The 21,788-nt window shown below is 42.8% G+C and overlaps 1 protein-coding gene and 1 pseudogene across 2 annotated transcripts in view; both read left to right on the forward strand.

Annotated features, from left to right (window-relative positions):
* The window catches only part of CLDN18 (claudin 18), a 28,949-nt gene extending 12,533 nt beyond the window's left edge, over positions 1-16,416 (forward strand). For both annotated transcript variants that reach the window (XM_041734629.1, XM_041734628.1), the window contains exons 2-5: positions 7,254-7,418; positions 8,262-8,379; positions 12,874-12,984; positions 14,217-16,416. In XM_041734629.1, the coding sequence (XP_041590563.1) occupies positions 7,254-7,418; positions 8,262-8,379; positions 12,874-12,984; positions 14,217-14,388 (566 nt within the window). In that variant the 3' untranslated portion in view covers positions 14,389-16,416. The remainder of the gene's footprint in view (positions 1-7,253; positions 7,419-8,261; positions 8,380-12,873; positions 12,985-14,216) is intronic.
* Positions 16,417-19,630: 3,214 nt separating this feature from the next.
* On the forward strand, positions 19,631-21,024 carry LOC121478681 (annotated as a pseudogene).
* The last annotated feature ends 764 nt before the right edge of the window (positions 21,025-21,788 follow it).

Consider the following 21,788-nt stretch of genomic DNA (forward strand, 5'->3'; position numbering starts at 1 on the left):
TACACTGCTCACAAGTTTGAAAAGCTGAAAAGTTTCAAGCAGTCATCACAGAGGCATATCCCAGTCCTGCCTGTCTGGGTCAGGGGAATAGGATTCCACCAAAATCCAGGAAAGACATTTCTTGGACTTGAATTGCCAAAAAGGAGATACTTTAAATCACTGATAATGTAAGGCCATGGAGAACAGTGCGGATTTAAGAATAACCAGGCCTTGTGCAGCAAAAGTGACTGCAGTGTAAATTGGCATCCCAAAATGCAAATATTTGTTTGGTGACTTAAGATTTGGCTGACTTGGGGCACCTGGGCAGCTCAGTCAGTTAAGTATCTGACTCTTAATTTTGGCTCAGGTCATGATTTCGGGGTGGTGAGATCAGGAGCCTGGTGTTGAGCTCCCCACTGGGGGTGGAGCCTGCTTAAGATTCTCTCTCTCCCTCTGCCTCTCTTTGCCTCCCATAGGCATACTCTCTTTCTCTCAAAAATAAAATAAAATAAATAAAATATTTGACTGACTAAAGTAAGGGATGGGTGGGATGATTGCCAGAAAGAAAAGGCTAAAAATACACTCCAAAACTAAAGGCAGACATATGAGAAGATGGAGCAGTCAGAGAAGGGGCCAGTGGGTGGCTGGTGGATATTTGTGGGGCTCCTGAGGAAGCAGAAAGGGGTCACACATTAACCACCCAGGACCTAGCACCTAGCAGAGACTTGGCCATCAGGAACAACTGCTGAGGAATGCGTGGGTGGCTCAGCGGTTGAGCATCTGCCTTCAGCTCAGGGTGTGATCCTGGAGTCCCAGGATCGAGTCCCACATCAGGCTCCCTGCATGGAGCCTGCTTCTCCCTCTGTCTAGGTCTCTGCCCCTCTCTCTGTGTCTCTCATGAATAAATATATAAAATCTTGAAAAAAAAAAAAAAAGGAAAGAACCACTGCTGAGAGCATCTTCTTGAGCATGTCAAGGGACTTAGGGAAGAGAGACTTGAAGCAGAGGATCGAGGTGAAATGGAAGATTGCAGAGGGTTTCATTTTGACCTAGAACTCAGGGGAGTACCACCCGCCAGCAGAGAAATAAGCTTTAAAGTACTATAAAAGCATGAGGCAGATATTACTGTAATACTTCTGTTAACAATCATAATATCACTACCAATTATTCAATTCTTCCTAAGGATAAGCTCTTTTCTTGCAAAATCTCACATAACCTTTCATTCATCAGATAAAAATGTATCACATTTAGTTGGAACTTACAGCCATAGAATAATTTAATTCCATTCAACTAGCTGTATTATGTAACCTACAGATGGATTAATGACGTAAATGGTGGTAGTAGCAGGACTGTTTACCTGTATACGACCAGCTCTGTACAATGAATAGTCCAAGATTTCCTCTCATTGTCTTCCAAACAGTTAATGCAGCATGCAGTCCTCCAAGGACACCGCCCAGAAATAAAAACAGCTACCATTTATTGAACTGCACATAGACACTCCAGTTTAATCTTCACAGTAATACAGAGAAATATGTATTAGCTTTGTTTACAAAAGTGGAAACTGAGGTTCAGATAGGGAGACAAAGTAAGGTGCCCCAGCTCCCATGGACAGAAGATGGAAAAAGGGAAAAAACATGAGGCCATAAAGCTTCCAGGTCTGTGTCTTCTCCTCCTGGTGCTCAGGCCCTGCTTCTGCATTCCAGCTAGAAGGGGCCGCCTTTAGAATTGAAGAGATTTGTCTGCACTTGAGCACAATAAAAGTAGAAGGTACAAGTACCTTGACCCATTTATAGCCATATCATCACAATGAACAATTCAGAGTACCAAGTTTAAAAAGTGGATGACTTGTATGTCATTCCCTTTCCCCTAACCTAGAGACAGTGGAGTTGGGGGAGGGGAAGGGCAATTAATGAACAGAGTGGAGAAGAGGCAAAGATCTGGCAAAGACCATGTCCCTGGTCCCATGATGACATCATAGTCAAGTAATTTTTTTAAGATTTATTTATTTGTCTATTTGAGATAAAGAAAGAGCAGAGGGAGGGGCAGAGGGAGAGGGAGAGAGCATCCCAAGCAGATCGAGATCATGACCTGAGCCAAAATCAAAAGTCAGACACCCAACGGACTGAGCCATGCAGGCGCTCCAAGTAATATTTTTTTTCTAACGTGTTTAAAAATATTTGGATTGAATTTGGTGCCATGTTAACGGTTAGAGGCAAGTGAGTTGGGACCAAAAGCATAGCTTGGCTAGCTATACCTCTTGACCTTGCTTTCCCCATCTGTGAAATGCGCCTCAATAAGGCATCTGTATGAAAATTCTCTGCAACCCATTTACAAGATCTGACTCTTGTCAATAAATCATCACTGCCCTGTCTACACCATCCAAAGCTCCCAAACAGGAAATTTGATCCTTCAGGGCTTTTTTCCTCTCCAAAATCCAGCATCTTTTATGAATCCAAATACCCAAGATAAGGATTATTTAGGGCCCTCTTTTTTCTCCCTTCAGTCCCCCATTCCACCTGTGTTCTGGACACATCATTGGTTTCCAACCTCTTTGCAGGCACTGAGGGTCTTGCTTTTTCTTTTTTAATACAACTGGCCACATTGCCCCTTTTGATTGCAATGTGAAAAAACAACAGCTCCTGGAGAGCTAGGAGTTTCCCATCAACCTGTCGATCATATTTACATACATGGAAATGGGGAGTTTTAACAAAATCATATTTAACCCAGAAAACAATTCTACAAAATCTAAAACAAAAAACCATAAAGGAAAAAATATGAAATTGCTTTTCAGCATCTTTTCTAAAGGAGCCAGCTGGTTTATTTTCCCTTACTAGTGGCTAAGTGTTTCACATTAAATCCAACGTTCATGATCTTGTGAGACCAGCTTTTGTCTTTTCCCAATGTCTGGTGGAAGAAACTGACCCCATCACGCTTTTCCATCAGCCCTCCCTTCCTCCAATCTGAAGTCACACTGTACCTTGAGGTATGGGTCCTCTCTAACCCCACCAACAAAGCCCCAGGTCCAGGCCCTTGTCTCATAAGTCCCATCCCCGCACCCCAGCTAGCTCAGGGATGTCAGCCACTGGGAACTCTTTCCTCTCAACTCGTCACTCTGAATACCTCCTCCTGAGCCCTCTTGAGGGCAGTTTTCCCAGATTATTCCTTGAAATTTTATGTTATTAAACAATTAAATGAAAATCTCTAAGGGTGGAGGCAAAATCTAACATTTCTTTACAAGTTCCCCCAGGAGATGCTAAGGTATAACCAGGGGTGGGAACCAGATCCAAAGGCACTTTGCCTGTCAGTGCATAGCTGCTTTGGGGGAATTGGCTATTTTGCAATAGGGAGGGAACATGGAGTTCCCCTTTTTTCTGTTTGCTTCTGTCAGCCCTGAATCCTGCCCACCCTTCCAAGCCCGATAATGCCTCATTGTTCATTGGAAAGAATGCAGTAGTCACACCTTTGGTGGGGGGAATCAGTCTAAAAAGCCGTTGACTCACCTGTTATCAGCTGATAAGCCTATATGCCTCTTGCTTGGAATAGCAAATAAGGGACAGAGTGGCTAAAAGAGAAACCTACTTCCTTTGGGAGCGGTTTCTCTGGATGCCCATCTATGAAAGATTAGAACCCCATATGATAGAATCTTCCAGCTGGAAAGGAAGTTGAGATCACCTCCATGTATCTCCATGATCATTACTAGACATAGGGAGTTTCTGGCAGCGAGCGGTGAATAATATTTCCTCCCGCTTCCTGGAACTTGCCCCCATCATAGCTCCCACTCTCAAAAGAACCCCTCAAGGAATCTCCAAAGCAAGGAAGACTTTGGTCCATCCATCCAGGCTCAGGGTTGGGACTTGGACAGTGGTCCCACAAGATATAAAACAGTGTTGTGTCTTTTCCAACCACAGGCTAAAAGAAAGGGGCAGGAGTAAGCTAGAAACAGATTCTAAGAAATAAAAAGCTACTCAGGGTGAAGTTGGACCCCTGGTTCAAAGTAGGTGCCAGTGTTTATCAGAAATCCAGAGATCAAGAAAGAGCAGGAAAAAATGGGCCTTGTCATGCAAACCTGACCCAGCAAAGGCAAGAAGGCCTCTGAGAGCCTGAGGCGAAGGCTGACTAAGATAGGCTGGCAGGGGCTCCCATACCCAAGGGCTGCTGTGGCACAGCAGCAGCAACTGCCCACAGCCTTTCTAATCCAGCAATGTCAGGCAAGACCATGTGCCTCAGCTACAGCCACCTGGTGATATGTTTTCAGGAATAAACATTAAAACTACTCAGTCAGAAAAGTCAATGACCCCATCCTCGCCAAGAGTCCAGGAGAAATGTAATGTTTTTGTATAATGAGGAAGGGACATCCTTTATCCTGCTTAATTAATATTGTTTATTTGGTTTTTGTTTGGTTGGTTGGCTGGTTGGTTGATTGGTTTTTGGTTGTTTTAATCAGGTGCCTTGCCAGGTGCTTCTCAAAAGGGATAAATGATTTTGTTCTCTAAATAGCTTAAGGCTTAAAATGTCAGAATGAGAGCAATGTCTAAAACCTCCAGTGGGCTTCTGGGTGGATTTGAAGTTCGCAAGAGGCCCATGGGGACAAGATAGAGAGAAAGTCAAGTTCCTTCCTTTTCCCATATGTCCAGTTTTCTGATAGTAACATACATATTAGTATAGCCTGGAGGATATTTCCTGAAGTCTGGGACTGCCCCACAAATGTCCTTTCCATAGCAGTCCTGAACCAGGCTTATAGTGTAATTATATGTGTTAAAGAGAATTAAAACCACATCATGAGCAACTATGAGAAAGTGGTTCTACTATTACTTAGCCAAGTACTCCCAAAGTGAAAAGAAATTTGAGGTTCAGAATTTCCAGTAGAAATATGATCTTCTCAGGTTGTAAACTCCTTGAAGGCAGTGATTATTTTTCATGAAACTTTATACCTCCTACAGCATCTGACAAAGGGTTTTGTAGAGAATTTGAGCTTTAAAGTATTGATGAATGAATGACTTCATGGATTAGTTGTATGGTTATGTAACATATGATTATGAGCATATGCCAAAATGTGCTGGATGTAAACACAAAAATGTAAATGAATATACAACTAGATGTTGTACACTTGCATTTGTTAATAAGAGACTGAACAGAGTGTTTGCTCCCCGTATCCTGTAGGGCCAGTAAAGCCACTGGGCAAAGCTTTAGGGAATGTAGGTGACCCTCCAGAGCCCTCCTATATTAGGAGTGGATCCAAGGGTCACTCCAAGGCCTTCCTGAGTTCTCTTCACTCTACTGGGGACACCATGGCTCTAGAGTGAAAACTCAACTGCAACCCAACATATCAATGTTAATCAGTTCAATTCTCCCAGGAAAGAATGGAGGCTTGATCCACACCATAAACCAACATATTAACCCTGCCAATATAGTTGCAGTAAGACCAAGACTGATGATGGCTGCATGTAGAATTCTCTTTTCACTAGAGAAGTTTCTTCAGGAAGAAGAGAATCGGAATCAAGTGGCATAGAACTAGAGTGGCTGGATACCACCATCTCCACACAGGGAGAGAGTTGCCAGGGCCTCCATTTCTCAGACAACACAGAAGGCTCTTAAATGAGGTCTGCATGATCTACTGCTCCTTTTTCAATATACTTCATTGATTGCCAATTCTTCCATCATGACTAGTTGCTTTGTGATACACACCTTAGAGTGAATAAGCTGGCAGCTCCAGTGATATTGGCCATATTTGAGATGGAAATCTTCCTGAAGAGATTAGAGAGAAATTCCTCCCAGGAGATTCCTCGTCTTGAGAGTCACATTTAGAAATAATCTCCTGGGACAGGCTATTCCTGAGATGATATTTAGAGAATATGTCTTTATACATTTTTAGCATCCATTTTAGAGTATGGTATTTCATGGCTGAGTCTCCAAGTTTGGAGGATACATTCTCTTAGGTGCTTACAGATCCCCTTACATTGATGGCAGCCTGTTTTTTCCAGGATTAGGTACCTCAGCAATGTACTGTAATGGAAAAAGTAACCCCATTTTGAGATAGTTCTAGGTTTGACCCCTGGCTCTTACTTGTCACTTGATATGTGTCCTTGGGCAAGATCCTTAACTTCTCTCAGTTTCTTCAACTATAAAATGGAGGTAATCATATCACCTACATTGCAGGGGGTTTTTTTCTGTGGATTAAATTTTTTCATGCCTGAAAAGCCACTAATAGTTTTCAGTCAAAAAGTAGCAATTGGCTATAATAACTAGGGTAGGACAGAGCTTTCTGCTTTGCTTCACATAATTCTTCAGTTCTTCTCTACCAGAAATACCCATGCTTGGGGTCTTTCCCTGTGGAGAACACCAAGGATTCATTTGCCTTTCTTTTGAAAAATGCATTATGGGCATGTTTAATGACTGTCTTTCCCTACTTTGGCACATGATCCATGAGTACAAAGACCATGTTTAACCTATTAATTACTGTGATCCCTGTGCAATAGTCATAGGGGCTTAGAAAAAGTGTTGAAATGAGTCACTGCATATTAAGGATACACTAAAACCACTTTGGATATATCTGGAAGGGAGGTCATGGCTGGAGAGTCCTAGCTGGACCTACAGTCTCCATTGCTTCCTGAGATAGGAACAGCTGATAAACTGATTGTGTTGAAAGGCCTCTGATTGATCTAGCAGTCCTTTTATACACACCCAAAACCTACAGCTCACCCTGACCCTAGTAGTCTCTTTGGAAAGAGGCAAAAATATGGTGTCCTTCTTATATCCCCTAGTAACCTTGCTCCATCACATGCTATAAATGAATACTGGGTTTTCCTAAAGTGGACACAATGATATGAAGCATTAAGCCTATATGAAAAGACTGGAGGAGAAAGATGTTTGGGTTAGAAGTCAAAGCCACACGGTTTTACTATAAGTTCTATCAATAATTTTTCATGTCTCCTTTGTCAAGCCATTTCCTCTACCTAGACCTCAGATTATCAAGCTTTAATATGAGGAAATGAAATAGCTAAATTCCATTGGCTGTCCCAGCACCACAATTTTCTTATTCTACAGACAACTGTGTGCAGGTCCTTCAACAATCAGAGGATTATACATGGTGGTTTTGCATTTCTCACAATTCCACATCCCCTAGCAGTGACAAGGTTCATAGTTTATGGACTTGCTATTTCTCAGCAATTTGGTGCTGGTTGATTATGGTTGCTTTATTTCATTAAACCAAAACTTAATCAGTCATGTGGAGATGGTCTTATCTGTCAGCCTGTGTCTTGTCCATTGTCCCACAGCCATGCTGCAGGCAGTGCGAGCCCTGATGATCGTGGGCATTGTTCTGGGTGCCATCGGCCTCCTGGTATCCATCTTTGCCCTGAAGTGCATCCGCATTGGCAGCATGGAGGACTCCGCCAAAGCCAACATGACACTGACCTCTGGGATCATGTTCATCATCTCAGGTAAACAAGGAGCCCGAGTTCCCTCTCTCAAATGTGCTTGTGGGAATGTCAAAGCAAAATCATTCTGGCAAAGAAAATATGGCTTCTCACTACTGAGCATAGTTTGAACATGGATCAGAGCTTTATACACTAGGATTCAAGATCTGAGATTTAGGGCCCAATTGTGCTCTACAAAATTACCATGAGTGTTAAGGTCCCCCTCAGCTGCCACACCATTTTATTAGAAGAGATTCTCAATCCTAAGGTAGTCATGTGACTCAGTCTCTAAAGGTATTATTTTGGTAAGACTCTAGAAAATGATTTTAAGGGAAGAGCACTTGACACCATCAAAGGACCAGGCCCAAAATATTTGTATTATTAATCCCTTGTCCCAACATGCTGGAAAATCTCTTTCTACACACATACAAATCCTTCCACAATTAGAAAGATAAGAGAGTCTAAGCACTTAACATAATGTCTAGCACATAGTGGGAATTCAATAATCAGTGCTTGGATTAGCCATTCTGTTATAGAAAAGGAATATTCGGGCAGCCCCGGTGGCTCAGTGGTTTAGCACTGCCTTCAGCCCAGGGTGTGATCCTGGGGACCTGGGATCGAGTCCCACGTCGGGCTCCCTGCACGGAGACTACTTCTCCCTCTGCCTATGTCTCTGCCTCTCTCTCTCTCTCTCCTCTCTGTGTTTCTCATGAATAAATAAATAAAATCTTAAAAAAAAAAAAAGAAAGGGAATATTCTTCAGCTTGCTAAAGAATGTGTGCTAAGCTCATTTAAGCACACATTGCCTCAGAAACATCGTGATCCCTTTAAAGTTGACTATGGAGCTTTCTTGTTCTTGGCCCACAGGTCTCTGTGCAATCGTTGGAGTATCTGTATTTGCCAACATGCTAGTTACTAACTTCTGGATGTCTACAGCTAACATGTACACTGGCCTCGGTGGGATGGTGCAGACCGTTCAGACCAGGTAACCTCCTAATCTAGTCTTAGTATTCTGTAGTGAATATTGTTGTAAAAATCCTATTAAACACATATGCCTAATGTGACTGTCAGTGCCTGAAATAGCAAAAATTTATCAGAGGGAACCATGCCATATCATAAATCAACAATGATCCGTAAATTCATAAACTTCATTTCAGTGAAATATCCTTGGTACTATGACTTGAGGCTGAGCTGACATTTGCATTGAAATACAGCGACAGTTCACAGTATTTATCTAACACACTTACACAGGCCCCATTGTGGTGGCAGTGAAACAGACACTATTAGGCCAGGCATGTAAATGGGCATCAACCTGCATCTCCAGGCCATGATGGGACCCTGGCTAGGGATAGGTGAAAGCTTGAGTGGAATTGAGCAAGGTGCAATATATGTGAGAAGAGTAATGTTATGTTTCTTCCTTGTATAACTGCTTCTTCCTCTCATTCATACATGCATTCATTCTACAAATGTATGGAGAACCTGTGGTGGGTCTGGAACTGTTCTGAGTACTTGGAATAAGACTAAGTCCCCATCCTCATGGAGGTTTTGGTCTAGCTGAGGGAGATGAAACCACACTATAATTTGGTTTCTGAAGGAGAGTAGAACTTTTAAATGATTGAAGAGCAATTCTAACATCCATATTCATTTAGCCATTTCAAAAGGACATATTTGTAAGAAACAGCAGTGAGTTTTTGAAGAAGAAAAATCTTGTTCTGTGAATGATCTAAATATAATATCTAAGTGACCCATCATCTCTGGAGTGGATACACTTGGTATTTCTCCAGCCACACCATCGAGGGATACAAAAGGGGGTGAGGATGCAATGAATCCGTTACTCTCTGGCTCCCTGGGACTCCAGTCCCCATCCATGTTCTTGCTTTGTTTCAAGAATGAAAGGAAATGATTCCCATCATCTCCCCTCATCCTCCTTTGTGATGTTCCCGTGGTCTCTTGGTTACTAGGGTAACTTAGAAGTATGCTGGCCAACTCATTTTGCTTCTCTTGGGACTTTACCAGTTTTAGCACTGACAGTCCCATATCCTGGGAAACTCTTGCTTCATAGGCAAATCAGGATGGTTGGTCAGCCTACTCAGAAGAGCTATCTTATCTGGAGTATCTGGATGCCTAGTATCACTGTCCCTGCCCAGAGGAGTCACCCATCCCATTGGCACCCAGCACTAATGCCCTCCATCATTATCCCACATCATCTCCCTAGAACCTACCCTGTCCCTTGAACAGCTAACTTCAGTCCTTAGATCAAGACTATAGGATTCTGAGAGACCTCCTGAATGCCTTCCTCCATGGATGGGCAGCAGTTTTTCCTTTCTTTCTGTCTTCTCATCCTCTCTACCCAGAAATCACAGAACAGCACAGTTGCCAAGAAAGATCTTGGCAGTCAATTGAAGGCACTTTCTGGTATCCCCTCCTCTGCTATTGCGATACTGAGAACCTGAGCTACAAACTGCCTGCCTTCAGGTTATACACAGCTTGCGAGGTGTTTTATATTAGCCTAAACATTTCATTTTATATCTTGAATTAATCATCAACTTTTAAAAATAGGAAGTGTCATAGGTTGGATTACTCAGGAACAGATCCAAGACTCCTTGTGCAAGTGATTTATTACGGAAGGGGAGACTGGGAAGGGGGTGGGGCACCCAGGATAGAGAAGCGGGTGCAATGAAGGCTGGGACTCAGCCCAATCCTGGGGAGCTGTGGGGCATGAAGCACACCTCAGAGATGTCTTGACTCCAAACTTTCACACTTTAGCACCAGTCAGCTTCTGTGCACCAGGCAAAATGGCTCCAGTAGCTATACCAAAGCAGATGTTCCAGGGGGAGATGTGGAGACTGCAGGCAAAGGCAAAGACCTCAGGAGCTGAAGAAGAAATGGGTAAAGGAACCTAGGGAACCTGGGTGGAACATCATTAGTGTTTGCTACAAGGATATTTCACACTACACATGTGCATGTGCGCACACCTATGTACACAATCTGTTTTTCCAGCTTCTTGTAAAAAAAAAAAATCCGATCTGACAGTAATGGGCCCTCTATGGCAACAGTCTCTAGCTGAGACAGATACAAGGACTCACCCTTTCTAGTTCATCACAGCCCCAACCACTCAAATGTCCCAAATCTGAGGTCATTTATCATTATGCTTGTGGAGCTTTTTCCCCATATATAATAGAATTAAGAGAGTGAAATATTTTCTCATACCCAGCCCACTTCACTCATTTAAATTTCATAGCTGTCCCAGTTAGGTATTTAGGTTTGCTAACCTTGACCAAAAGGATCTAAGTAAAAGGAGGGGACTTCATTCCCCATGCACAGAAGATAGTATTAGCTTAATGACTAACAATGAGGCCTCTGGAGGCAAAGGGATCTATATTTGAATTCCAGCAGTTCCTTCCTGGGTCTTTGAAAAAGCTCCTTAGCCTCTCTGAGCTGAGCCTCACTCTCCTCATCTATAAAATGGGAGTGATAAATCCCACCAAATGGAGCTGATGGAAGAGCTAAATAGAATTGTGGTAAAAGCGTCCATCACAATGTCAGTAAGGGCTCAATACATGGTAGCGATTGTTGTCATTAACATTATGCAGTCACTCAACCATCTAGAGGAGTATCAAGGACAGGGGTTCTGTGCCAGGGCAGAAGGGCCAGGACTCCCCCCCAGAAGATTCACCCAGGGACCGCTCAGGAGGAACCCCAGGACGAGGTCAGCAGTTAAACCCCTAGCCACACTGGGGAGGACCAAGAGAGTGGGATGGGGTTCTTCACTCCAAGCCAACAGCCCTCAAAACAAATGTCTTATCTTTTCCTAGTCCAAGGAAATAAAGATAGCCTATAGATAAATTTTCTCCCAGAACTTTTTCTTTTTTTAAAGATTTCATTTAGGGGATCCCTGGGTGGCTCAGCGGTATGGTGCCTGCCTTTGGCCCAGGGTGCGATCCTGGAGTCCCGGGATTGAGTCCCGTATCGGGCTCCAGGCATGGAGCCTGCTTCCCCCTCTGCCTGCGTCTCTGCCTCTCTCTTTCTCTATATCTATCATGAATAAATAAATAAATTTTAAAAATAAAATAAAGATTTCATTTATTTATTCATGAGAGACACAGAGAGAGAGAGAAAGAGAGAGGCAGAGACGCAGACAGAGGGAGAAGCAGGTTCCATGCAGGTAGCTCGACGTGGGACTCGATCCCGGGTCTCCAGGATCACACCCTGGGCTGAAGGCAGCACTAAACCACTGAGCCACCCAGGCTGCCCTCCCAGAACTTTTTCAAGCCCTGAGCTCAGTGTGCTAGCTTTGCCCTGTACATTACACTGGTCATCAGGCTTATATCACTGACTTTGATCCTACCAAAATGTGTGCACTTTTTAAGCACATCTAAAGTATCTTATTTTCCTAGGTTGCAGAGGTCTGCACACATGTTTCTGTCTTCCAATTACTGGTATAGTGTTCTTAGTTTGTGACTTTTAACATACCAGTGATTCATGGTGTTCCACAAACAGCCCCACGCTCCTTGATGAGCACAAGGAGAAAGCCTCTAAGGGCAGGTATCCACTGTGCTGAGCTCTCCTTTTCTGCGGGGCTCTTGGAGATGAAGGGAAAGTTACCAGCTAACACAGAAATACCCACTGAATTCCTATCAGTTTTTGGTCATGGTCTCCACCATCCACAAAGGTCCATTTGGAATCAGAATTATTTTATTCTCTGGACACTGTTCTCAGGCAGTCTTGCTCAGATGTAACGAGTCCCACGGAGGCATACATCTTAGGGGAAGGGCACCAGCTTTGGAGTCCGATGATCACAGGTTCAGATTCCACTGTGGGCTGAAACAGAAGCATTAGGAAAGTAGAGTCTGTGTCTGTCTTGTTCACCCTTGTGTCCCAGTGCCAAGGCAGTGTTGGGCACATAGTAGGAGCTCAATAAATACATGTTGAACAAATGTGTAAACAATGAATGAAACAATGAATGGTCACTTCACTTAGTTCTTTCTGAAGATAATGCTCCTACCTGCATGGATGCCTACCAGGGTACTTGAATTACATAAGATGAAAGCTTATTGGCCCACAGGAAGAACTCAAAGGGCCAAATTCCTTCAGAAATAATAACTTCAGACTGATTCCACATCTCTCAAATTCCTCTTGCCAAATCTTTAAGACATTCCCCAATGCCAGTAGGGAGGAAGGTGGATTTCCAGAGATGTTTCTCTGAGATTAGAGACTTATAATTAATTCCATGCCTGAGTGATGCTAGGGGCCCGAGAATCCCTCTGCTGTTTTACTGACTAGTTTCAGTCCCAATTCTCTTCTCTAGGGCACCTCATTCAGTTTGCTGTGACCCCAAGGAGTGTCTGCTCAACAGTATGGGTGGGAATGGGTGTGGAACCCAAAAGAGTGGACAGAGAGGATGGGTGTGGCTGAGTGCCGTGGGTGGAGCCTGGAGAGTTGAGTTGCCCACATTCACAGCCTCATTTCCCCCTCTCAGGTACACCTTTGGTTCAGCTCTGTTCGTGGGCTGGGTCGCCGGAGGCCTCACACTAATTGGGGGTGTGATGATGTGCATCGCCTGCCGGGGCCTGGTTCCTGAAGAAAGCAAGTGAGTCTCCCCATCCCAGTGCAATCAGACATTTCATCCGAGTCCATTTTAAAGTATAATTTGCAGCCAGAATGATCAGTCTAGGTTTATGGAAGAATTTATTAACTAAAGGATCCTGGACCTTCTCTTTTTGGGGGAACCTTGAACAGAATAGGAACATCTTAGCTGAGCAGATTTAGAAATGATCATGTTTGAGGAGAAAAATATTCCCCTAAGTTCCCTCTGACTTCAGGATTCTGTAACTCAGTGGTTCTCAGCTGAAAGCAGGTCTGCCCACCAGGAGATATTTGGCAACAACTGAAGGCTCTTGACTGCTGCAGCTTTGGGTGGTTGGAGCAGTGGGGGCAGGGAGGGAGGTGATACTGGGATCTAGTGGGTGGGGGCCAGGGATGCTGCTAAACCTTCCACAATGCACAGGAGAGACCCTCACAACAAAAAGGAATCTGTTCCAAAATGCCAAAGTAGTACTGCAGAGAAACCCCACTATAGCTCCCTAAATGGACCTGCAGCTGGGAGACCTGAATCCCAATCCTGATCCAGCAAGTCATTTCCCTTCTCTGGGCCTCTATTAGCTCATCCATAAACTGAGCAGGTTAGAGGAGATGGGCTCTGTGTATGCACCTTCCAGCTCACAAATTCTGTGATTTTTTTTTTTTTTGGCATAACTATGTTCTCATAGTTACCTCATAGTGCTCTCATAGGTACCTCAACATGGGCAGAAGAACACCCCCCCCCCCCCACCATTAGAGCTCACTGGAAAAACAAGGAAATTTTACCTTGACTCCTTATTGCTTTTGACTCACAGTTGAAAGTAAGAAAAACCTTGATTTCACCCGTAAGGAGGCCAGATGGTCTGGGCCACTGTCTCTGTGTTTCTAATGTTCCATCACAAAAACAGCTGAGTTATCAGATATAAATTAGATAACAGCTGAGTTATCAGATATGAATGGACAGTTTTGGGTTCAGCTTCATTTTAATTGATTAACAGAGGGAACTCACTAGTTGCTAATTATCAGCTGTAATACAAGGCAAGAAATTCTGCTCCAGTGCAGGAGCAGAAAAACCAGTGTCTCAAAGCCTCAGGTGACCAACCATCTCAGTTTGCCCAGGACTAAGGGTTTACTGGGACGCTGGACTTTCAGTGCTAAAAAGGAGACATCCCAGGGTAAATGGAGGGGGTTGCCTTCTTACCAAATACATCTGTGGTCATGGAATGTTTCTTTTTCTCTCAGCTACAAAGCCGTGTCTTATCATGCCTCAGGCCACAATGTCGCCTACAAGCCAGGAGGCTTCAAGGCCAGCACTGGCTTTGGGCCCAGCAGCAAAAACAAGAAGATATACGATGGGGGTGCCCGCACAGAGGACGAGATGCAATCTCATCCCTCCAAGTACGACTATGTGTAGCATTCCAGGGCACCTCAGCATGGGCAGAAGAACCCCCCGATTAGAGCTCACTTGAAAAACAAGGAAATTTTACCTTGACTCCTTATTGCTTTTGACTCACAGTTGAAAGTAAGAAAAACCTTGATTTCACCCGTAAGGAGGCCAGATGGTCTGGGCCACTGTCTCTGTGTTTCTAATGTTCCATCACAAAAACAGCTGAGTTATCAGATATGAATTAGACGCTACAGTTCACAGTTTCCAATCCTCTGGTTTTTTTTTTTTAATTTAACCTTTCTAATCTGATGATAGAATGTGGTTTGAATTCCTATCAGACAATAGCTCATCGATGATCTATTTCCCAACTCATCCCCCAGAACAATTCTGAAAGGAAAAAAGGAGAGTCCATCAAAAGACATCATTTCCTACTATTTGATTTTAACCTCCCCGGCCAACTTGGCTACTAATAAACACTGATTGAAGTAGAGCTGATAGGGAAAGATATTTGTAATGTCTCCAGCTCATTATCTGAGTTTTCTTACACTGTGATCTTGACATTACCTGGACTGAAGCGATTTCAGTTTAAAGGAAAGCTTTCTGCTTTTGTTGGCATCTGCTAATTCCAGCAAGACGCCCCAGGGGTCTCCTGGGCTCTCCATTGCAGGTCCTCTTTCTGTCACGGGCCAGAAAGTATCCCTACAAGAATGAGAAGAGGATATTTGTGGGTAATCTGAATATATTTGATATTCTAAGTGTAGTTAAAATAGATAATAGATTAGTGAAATGACACACTGTCTCTGAATTAACTTCACCCCTGCACACGAATAGGAGAAAATGAAAAAATAATAGCTTTGATATTGTCTATATTGACTTTGTTAAAACACACTTCAGTTCAAATTCCATGAAATGTTCCCTGATCCTAATTGTTTCCCTTTGAGCTCTCCAGGACTGTGACTATACATGATAAATACAGCAAAAACCAAATGATGAAACCTAGAGAATGAGTTGAAACCAGTTCTTTCAAAAAACAGCAACAACAAAGTGATGAGCCTAAATATAATGTTATATCACGTGACCCCCCGGTGCACACTTGCATGGCTAGGGGTCACTGTCAGTTGACAGTAGCACTTACCTGACACTGTGGTCAGCTTTGTTACTTGGAGAGCTCTTCCCTTCACTAAATTCACCTACCGTGATTGGACCATTGGATGTTCAAGAACTGAAAGCTCTTGGCAGCCACACACCTTCCCCGTGTTCACATCACTGCTGCAGAAAGGCTAAACTCCTTCCAGGCCACCAGAATTCCATCTCAGTACCAGAGCCAGAATAGGTCTCCTGAGAACTAAAATAAGGGCAGTCTCTCAAAACTATCTAATCAGAGAGCAGCATTGACACTGGGGGAATCTCACCATCAGGTTATTATTTGGGGAAAAAAGTCCTTACACCAATAGCATGTATGAAAGTGGCCTCCAGAGAGATGGGGGACTATTCATGGGGGTCTTAAGCCTGGACAGTTTGTCTGGGAAAAACGAGATCACAGCCCATTAAACTGAGAAGAATTTTATTCAGCCAGCAACAACCAAAACAAATTCAGAGAGACCCTTCTTACTGAGACAGCAATGGTTCTAGGCTATATCAGATAAGGGTATTTATGGAACTCATTGTCTCAAATGGAACAAAGGAGGAATAGATAATTCAAGAAGAAAAAAAGGAAAAAAAAAAAAAAAGCAGGGATGGGGGAAGATAAAACAGAGCAATCCAGGGCATGGAGACTGTAAAAGTTCTCACAATCTGACTTGAAGGCCATGGACACAAGAAGCTCTCTTTCCTACCACCAGAAAGTCCCTGGTCAGATCTGAGGCACTGAGGTATGGCTCAGCTGGGTTTTTAATTAGCACACTCTCTAACCAGCACTTCATTGTTTGCAAGCCTCCATGTAGTTAGATTGTGCTTCGTTAATTTTTGTTGTTGTTTCTCTATCCTATTGTATATGCATTGACTATTGACCTGCATGTTTTGTGAACTAAATATTAAAATTACTATTATCTCACATTTGAACAGCTCCTGCTCTTTTGTCCTAAGCTTCAAGACATAGAGGGGGGAGTCTTAGCACCTCAAAGCTGAGGGCATCATCTGGAATGTTTCTGCTTGCAGCATCTGTCTACTCGGCAGTAGCCTGGTTGCCGGGAGACCAAAGAGATCTGATCCCACCCACTTAGTTCCTACAAGTTGGGAAGCCTGAATCAAAGGGGATTTCCAGAGCAGCCAGGCATGGGGCATGGGATCCAAGGACCATGTTTAGCCTATCTGACCCTCAGTGTACCAGCCTGAAGCGTTTAATGTCATTGGCCTGCCCATGAGCCAACCCCTGTCTTCTTAAGGCTGTCAAGGTCTGGCTTCACCGGCTTCATTAGCTGTACTCACCGAAGATGAATCAAGCTAAGGAAAAACATGAGCTATAGAGTCAGAACAGCCCAATCTCAAATTCGGGCCACCACTTCCCAGCTGTGTTAGCTTGAGCAAAGTATTTAATTTTTCTGAGTCTCGGTTTCTACAGAGTGGGGATAATAAGCATAATGAAATAATGCAAGTAAAGGACCTATTTAAGTGACACTCAACTTGCATAACTTTAAGACAAACAGGGAATTGACTTAGGGAAGTGGGACATCTGAGGCCAGTATTGGCTTCAGGCATAGCTGTATCAAGGGATATGACTGAGATTCTACTTTTTTCTGTCCGCACCTCAGTTCTGCTTTCCTCTCTGTTGGTTTCCTTCCCAGGCAGGATGTCCCCACAGGATAATAATGATGGCTGCTCATAGTTCTAGGCATATGCCATCTTTCAGCTAGGGTACCTTGCCAAAAGGAAGTATCTCTTTCCTGATAACTGTAGGAGAAAAAAAAAATCCTGATAAAACTTATTGGGTTCTTTGAGTCATATAACCACTCCTAAACATCTTCATACAACCAGAGCAGTGGTATTTAGCTTAACCAAGCCTGGGTCCCACAGACAAGATATAGAAATTTGTTGTACACACAATGGACCCAGAATCCTTAGAAATTGGGCAAATTCATTGCTTTGCCTCATTTATTACCCCTTTGGCTGCCTGATGTCGAGACAAGCTTCAGAGGCACAACAACCTCCAAACCTTTCTGACCAGTTACCTAATAGCATAGTATTTATAGTACAGAGAGGAAGGATCTGAGAGATTACTCTAGTTCTCACAGAAAATGGATAATTAAACCTAAAAATGGCAAAAACTTTACATTCAATTTTAAACAAATGGGATTACAAAACTGGTTAGTAGAAAACTGTCCTCAGTTACAGACTTTTGAGTCATTTAAATTAGATTTCTTAAGATTAGGGGCATTTTGAAGACTCCCATGCAAAGACATAAATGAATCAAATCATAGCATATGTGCTCAAAATATGACTCACCGCCATTATCCATAAAAATCACCTGGGGGATCTCAAGCTGATGACTACTGAGTATTCCTCTGTCACCACCTTGATGTCCAAAAGAAAGGAGATTTCATCAATGTCTCCATGGGATGGCCAATTCTTGTAGCTTTTTCTAGAGTAATAAGCAACCCTGCCCTGCCTCCACAGGACATTACACAGGGTCAACCACAGCAATAGGCACAGTTTTTTCCAAAGGACCTGGCATCTCACACTGACGCTTTCCACTGGTGAGAACACTGGACTCAGAATCAGAAACTTGAACTTCTTGTCCTGACTCCACGGGCAACCAGCTTATGTGAACTTGAAGGATCAATCACAATAATTCACATTACTTTTTTATTAACTCCTTGTGATCATCAATACTGCATTTAGGGTGTTACTGATTTCATCTCTAATCCTCCAATAATCTTGATCTCACTCCACTAACCTCCAATCTACGACCTTTCAAAGTGAGCAGTGCAAATCTTGCAGACATGCGTCAGCAACCACACACACACACACACACACACACACACACACATAAATGCACACTCACAGATACACACACTCAAATTACTCAGGATCCTCAGCAGGAACCATAATTTCTTGGATTTTTCAAATCTTAGGCATTGCAGGTGCCTCAGAACTGCTTTTGAACTATTTCATTCCTCAAGCTGAAGCCAGGCTGATTTTTTATACCTACCAATCCACAGTTTAAAAAGAAAGAGATTATTCTCTTTATAATAGCTCAAATTAATATGAAGTGAATATTAAAAGGTATTAAGGGTTGAAGATAAACAGTTTCCTTTTGGTTTAATATTGAGTGCAAGATACTGTATCATGGAGACAAAATGCCACTAAAGTATTTAATTAGGTACCAAAAAAAAAAGTTCTGACAGTGATGGGTTTTAGTGTGCATACCACCACAATACTCAATAGTAAAAGCAACTACTACCTAATGACCAAAGAAGATGAAATCTCTTAGACACCGCTATCGTAGGGGTTGCTGGAAGAAAACAGACTTCTTCCATAGAGAGCCTTCGGAGCTAGGTCCTGTGTGGAAACAAGAAACATACAACTCCCTTCATAGAAAACATCATATTTTGTTCTGTCAACTTAGATTTTTGGAGGAATGTAAAGATAATTTTTATGTAATATAAAAGAAAGCTAAAAATATTTGTTCTTTAATGGAGCAATCTCTCTTTTTTGAAATTCCCCTAAGGAAATAATCATAAATATTTATGACCAAAGATATATGCCAATTGTTTAGAATAATAAAACTGAATCCAAAGCTATTTTTAAAGTGGTTGCTTCTGGTTGGGGATGGATTCCAACCAGGGTTTGTCTGGCTCCACATCTCACTCTCTTTCTACTATGCCAATGTGAATCTCACTAAACAGGCAAACTACATACATACATAGGAAGGAAGGAAGGAAGGAAGGAAGGAAGGAAGGAAGGAAGGAATCCAAAGAAAAAGGTATCTGCGTATGAATCCAAGAAGCACAGTACTTAAAACAATATACTGTAAATTCAATGTTTAATTCTCATGTTTAAAACAATGTCAATGGGATCCCTGGGTGGTGCAGCAGTTTAGCACCTGCCTTTGGCCCAGGGCGCGATCCTGGAGACCCGGGATGGAATCCCACATCGGGCTCCCAGTGCATGGAGCCTGCTTCTCCCTCTGCCTATGTCTCTGCCTCTCTCTCTCTCTGTGCCTCTCTCTCTCTCTGTGACTATCGTAAATAAATAAAAATTTAAAAAAAAATTTAAAAAAACAATATTAAACTAGAGAAAATTTATTGTAAATGGTGGACAATTGGTGGGAATGGAGAACACCAAGCTAACTGATCCCTTCCGAGCTGTCACATTCACCTCAGCAAAGCTCTTAGTGTGTTATGGGACGTGTGTGTGCTTTAAGGGCTTCCGAACCAGAAAAGACTGTGGTATGATGCCATCCAAAGGGCAGGTAAACCCCAGGGTCCCCAAAGTGCCCTGTCTGCAGATGAAATCCTCCAGTGGTGGCAGCTTAAGCCACTCAGAGGTCCTTGAGGTTGGGTTTGGGCCAAGGAACGCCATCTCAGCACTAATCTTAGGTTGAAGTCCCCAACACTGGAGTCTGAGTCAGTCTCCACTAACCTTATAGAGACTTCCTGTTCCCCTCTTGTGTCAAGTAGAGCTGGAGGTGGCTGGTCTGAGGTTTTTGGCCACTCCAATCTTTCCCTGTTATCAAAGCTGCCGTCCTTAGTCCTCATTGACTCTAAAAAGCTTATTTGTTTTAATTCAACAAGCCAACTTGAATTTCCCCCAAAGAATTTTTTGAAAGATGAAATATCAAACATGTTAAGCATGTAGGACTTTGCCACCCATACTTAATGGCCAAAGGAGGACAGTTGCCATGGCAATGGCTCTGGAAAGGATGATGGAGTGAGGCTGAAGGGTGAATAAACTACCTTAACAGGGCACAGGCTGCCCAGCCAGCCCCTTATGATACTGGGAGTGTTTGCCCAAGTCTTAGGAGTTAAATCATAATTTAGAGAGAGAAAAACAAAAATGCCCCTCTGCAAGCAAACATGTTGAGGGGTGGGAGTGAGGGGTCAGAATATGAGTAGAGATATTTTGAATGTCAGTGGTGAGTGCATGTGAGGACTGGTACAGCCCTCCCACCAATAGCTGTCATGCAGACAGACTCCCATCTGGCTGCAGAGGGGCACAGCCCATAGAACGGAGAGAACCCGATGAAGGCTATTGGAGAGCTGGTGTCGGGATGACCCTCACAGCCTCTATGGCAACACACAGCAAGACTACCTGGCTCATTCCCTGGGACCCAGTAGCTCCATTCTTGGGAATCTGCTGAGAGAAAGTCAGCCTGGCTGTGGTCCTGCCAAGGGAATCATCGGTGGAAGACTGGGGTACGGAGAATGTGAAAAGAAACTTGCTAATGCTATCATTCCAGACACATATCTGTGCATGTCCAAGGAATACTATGGAAAGTGATAGAAGAAAGCTGAACAAAAATAAAGTCTTGACTTCAAAAACTCAGGATTCAATCCACATGGAAAGAATAAGTTCCCCACTTGGAGAATTTGTTTAAAAAAAAAAATCCTGTGTACTACACAGGTTCCCATTCCTGCCAGGGCTGTGCCTATAAAAAGGGCATGTGTGTGATGTAGGGTGGGAAAGGTTTTAGATACCAAAAACCACCAGCAAATGTCTGTCTAGATGTATTGGTGAAGTTTCTGACTTTCTATATGATTTACTTCCCTCTTCGGCTTTTGAAGGTATAACATAGAGGTCCAGGTTACAAAATAACCCATTTTCAAATAAGCCATTAAGTTTAAACCAGGGAAGTTAACCAGAACTAAGACTACATTCTTTTGCTCTTAAGAAGTTCTGAAGAGCAGCAATATAGTCTTCTGCCTTAAATTGTTATTCTCCTTACAAGGATTTTATTGAAGTGGAATGAGTGGCAAACTTAGTGGAAAAAAATTTTTACCTCTTCTGTATGTACTTATTATTTAACATTATTCAGATAATTCTAATTATCCTCTCCTTCTACTTTATTTATAGATAATTGCAAAAATGAAGAGGAGATTATTGACATTTGGCTCTGAACGTGGTGTCTAGACTTAAAATTCTTCCCTCAGTCCCCATGGTTGCCTAGTTCTTAGAACCAACAGTCCCTCAATTCATTGCAGTTTCACTAAGTCTTTAAATATTTGAAAATGTTATTGCTGAATGTTTCCTTAGTAAATTAGTCCAGACCCAAATCAAATACAGGTTGTTTGTATTTGTGATTTTTTTATTTGTTCTTGAAACCAAAATGCCAATACCATTCATCTGAGAACAAGAGCACAAGGAACATACCTCATACGTGCAAATGAATGTGGTGGATTTCAGAAAAACACATATTACACACATTATCTTGAATTCAAACTGTAATGAAAGCCTGAAGTACAGTGTTCATCCACAATGATGTGAATAAA

The sequence above is a fragment of the Vulpes lagopus genome, chromosome 19 (assembly GCF_018345385.1).
Source record: "Vulpes lagopus strain Blue_001 chromosome 19, ASM1834538v1, whole genome shotgun sequence".
NCBI classification, from domain to species: domain Eukaryota; kingdom Metazoa; phylum Chordata; class Mammalia; order Carnivora; family Canidae; genus Vulpes; species Vulpes lagopus.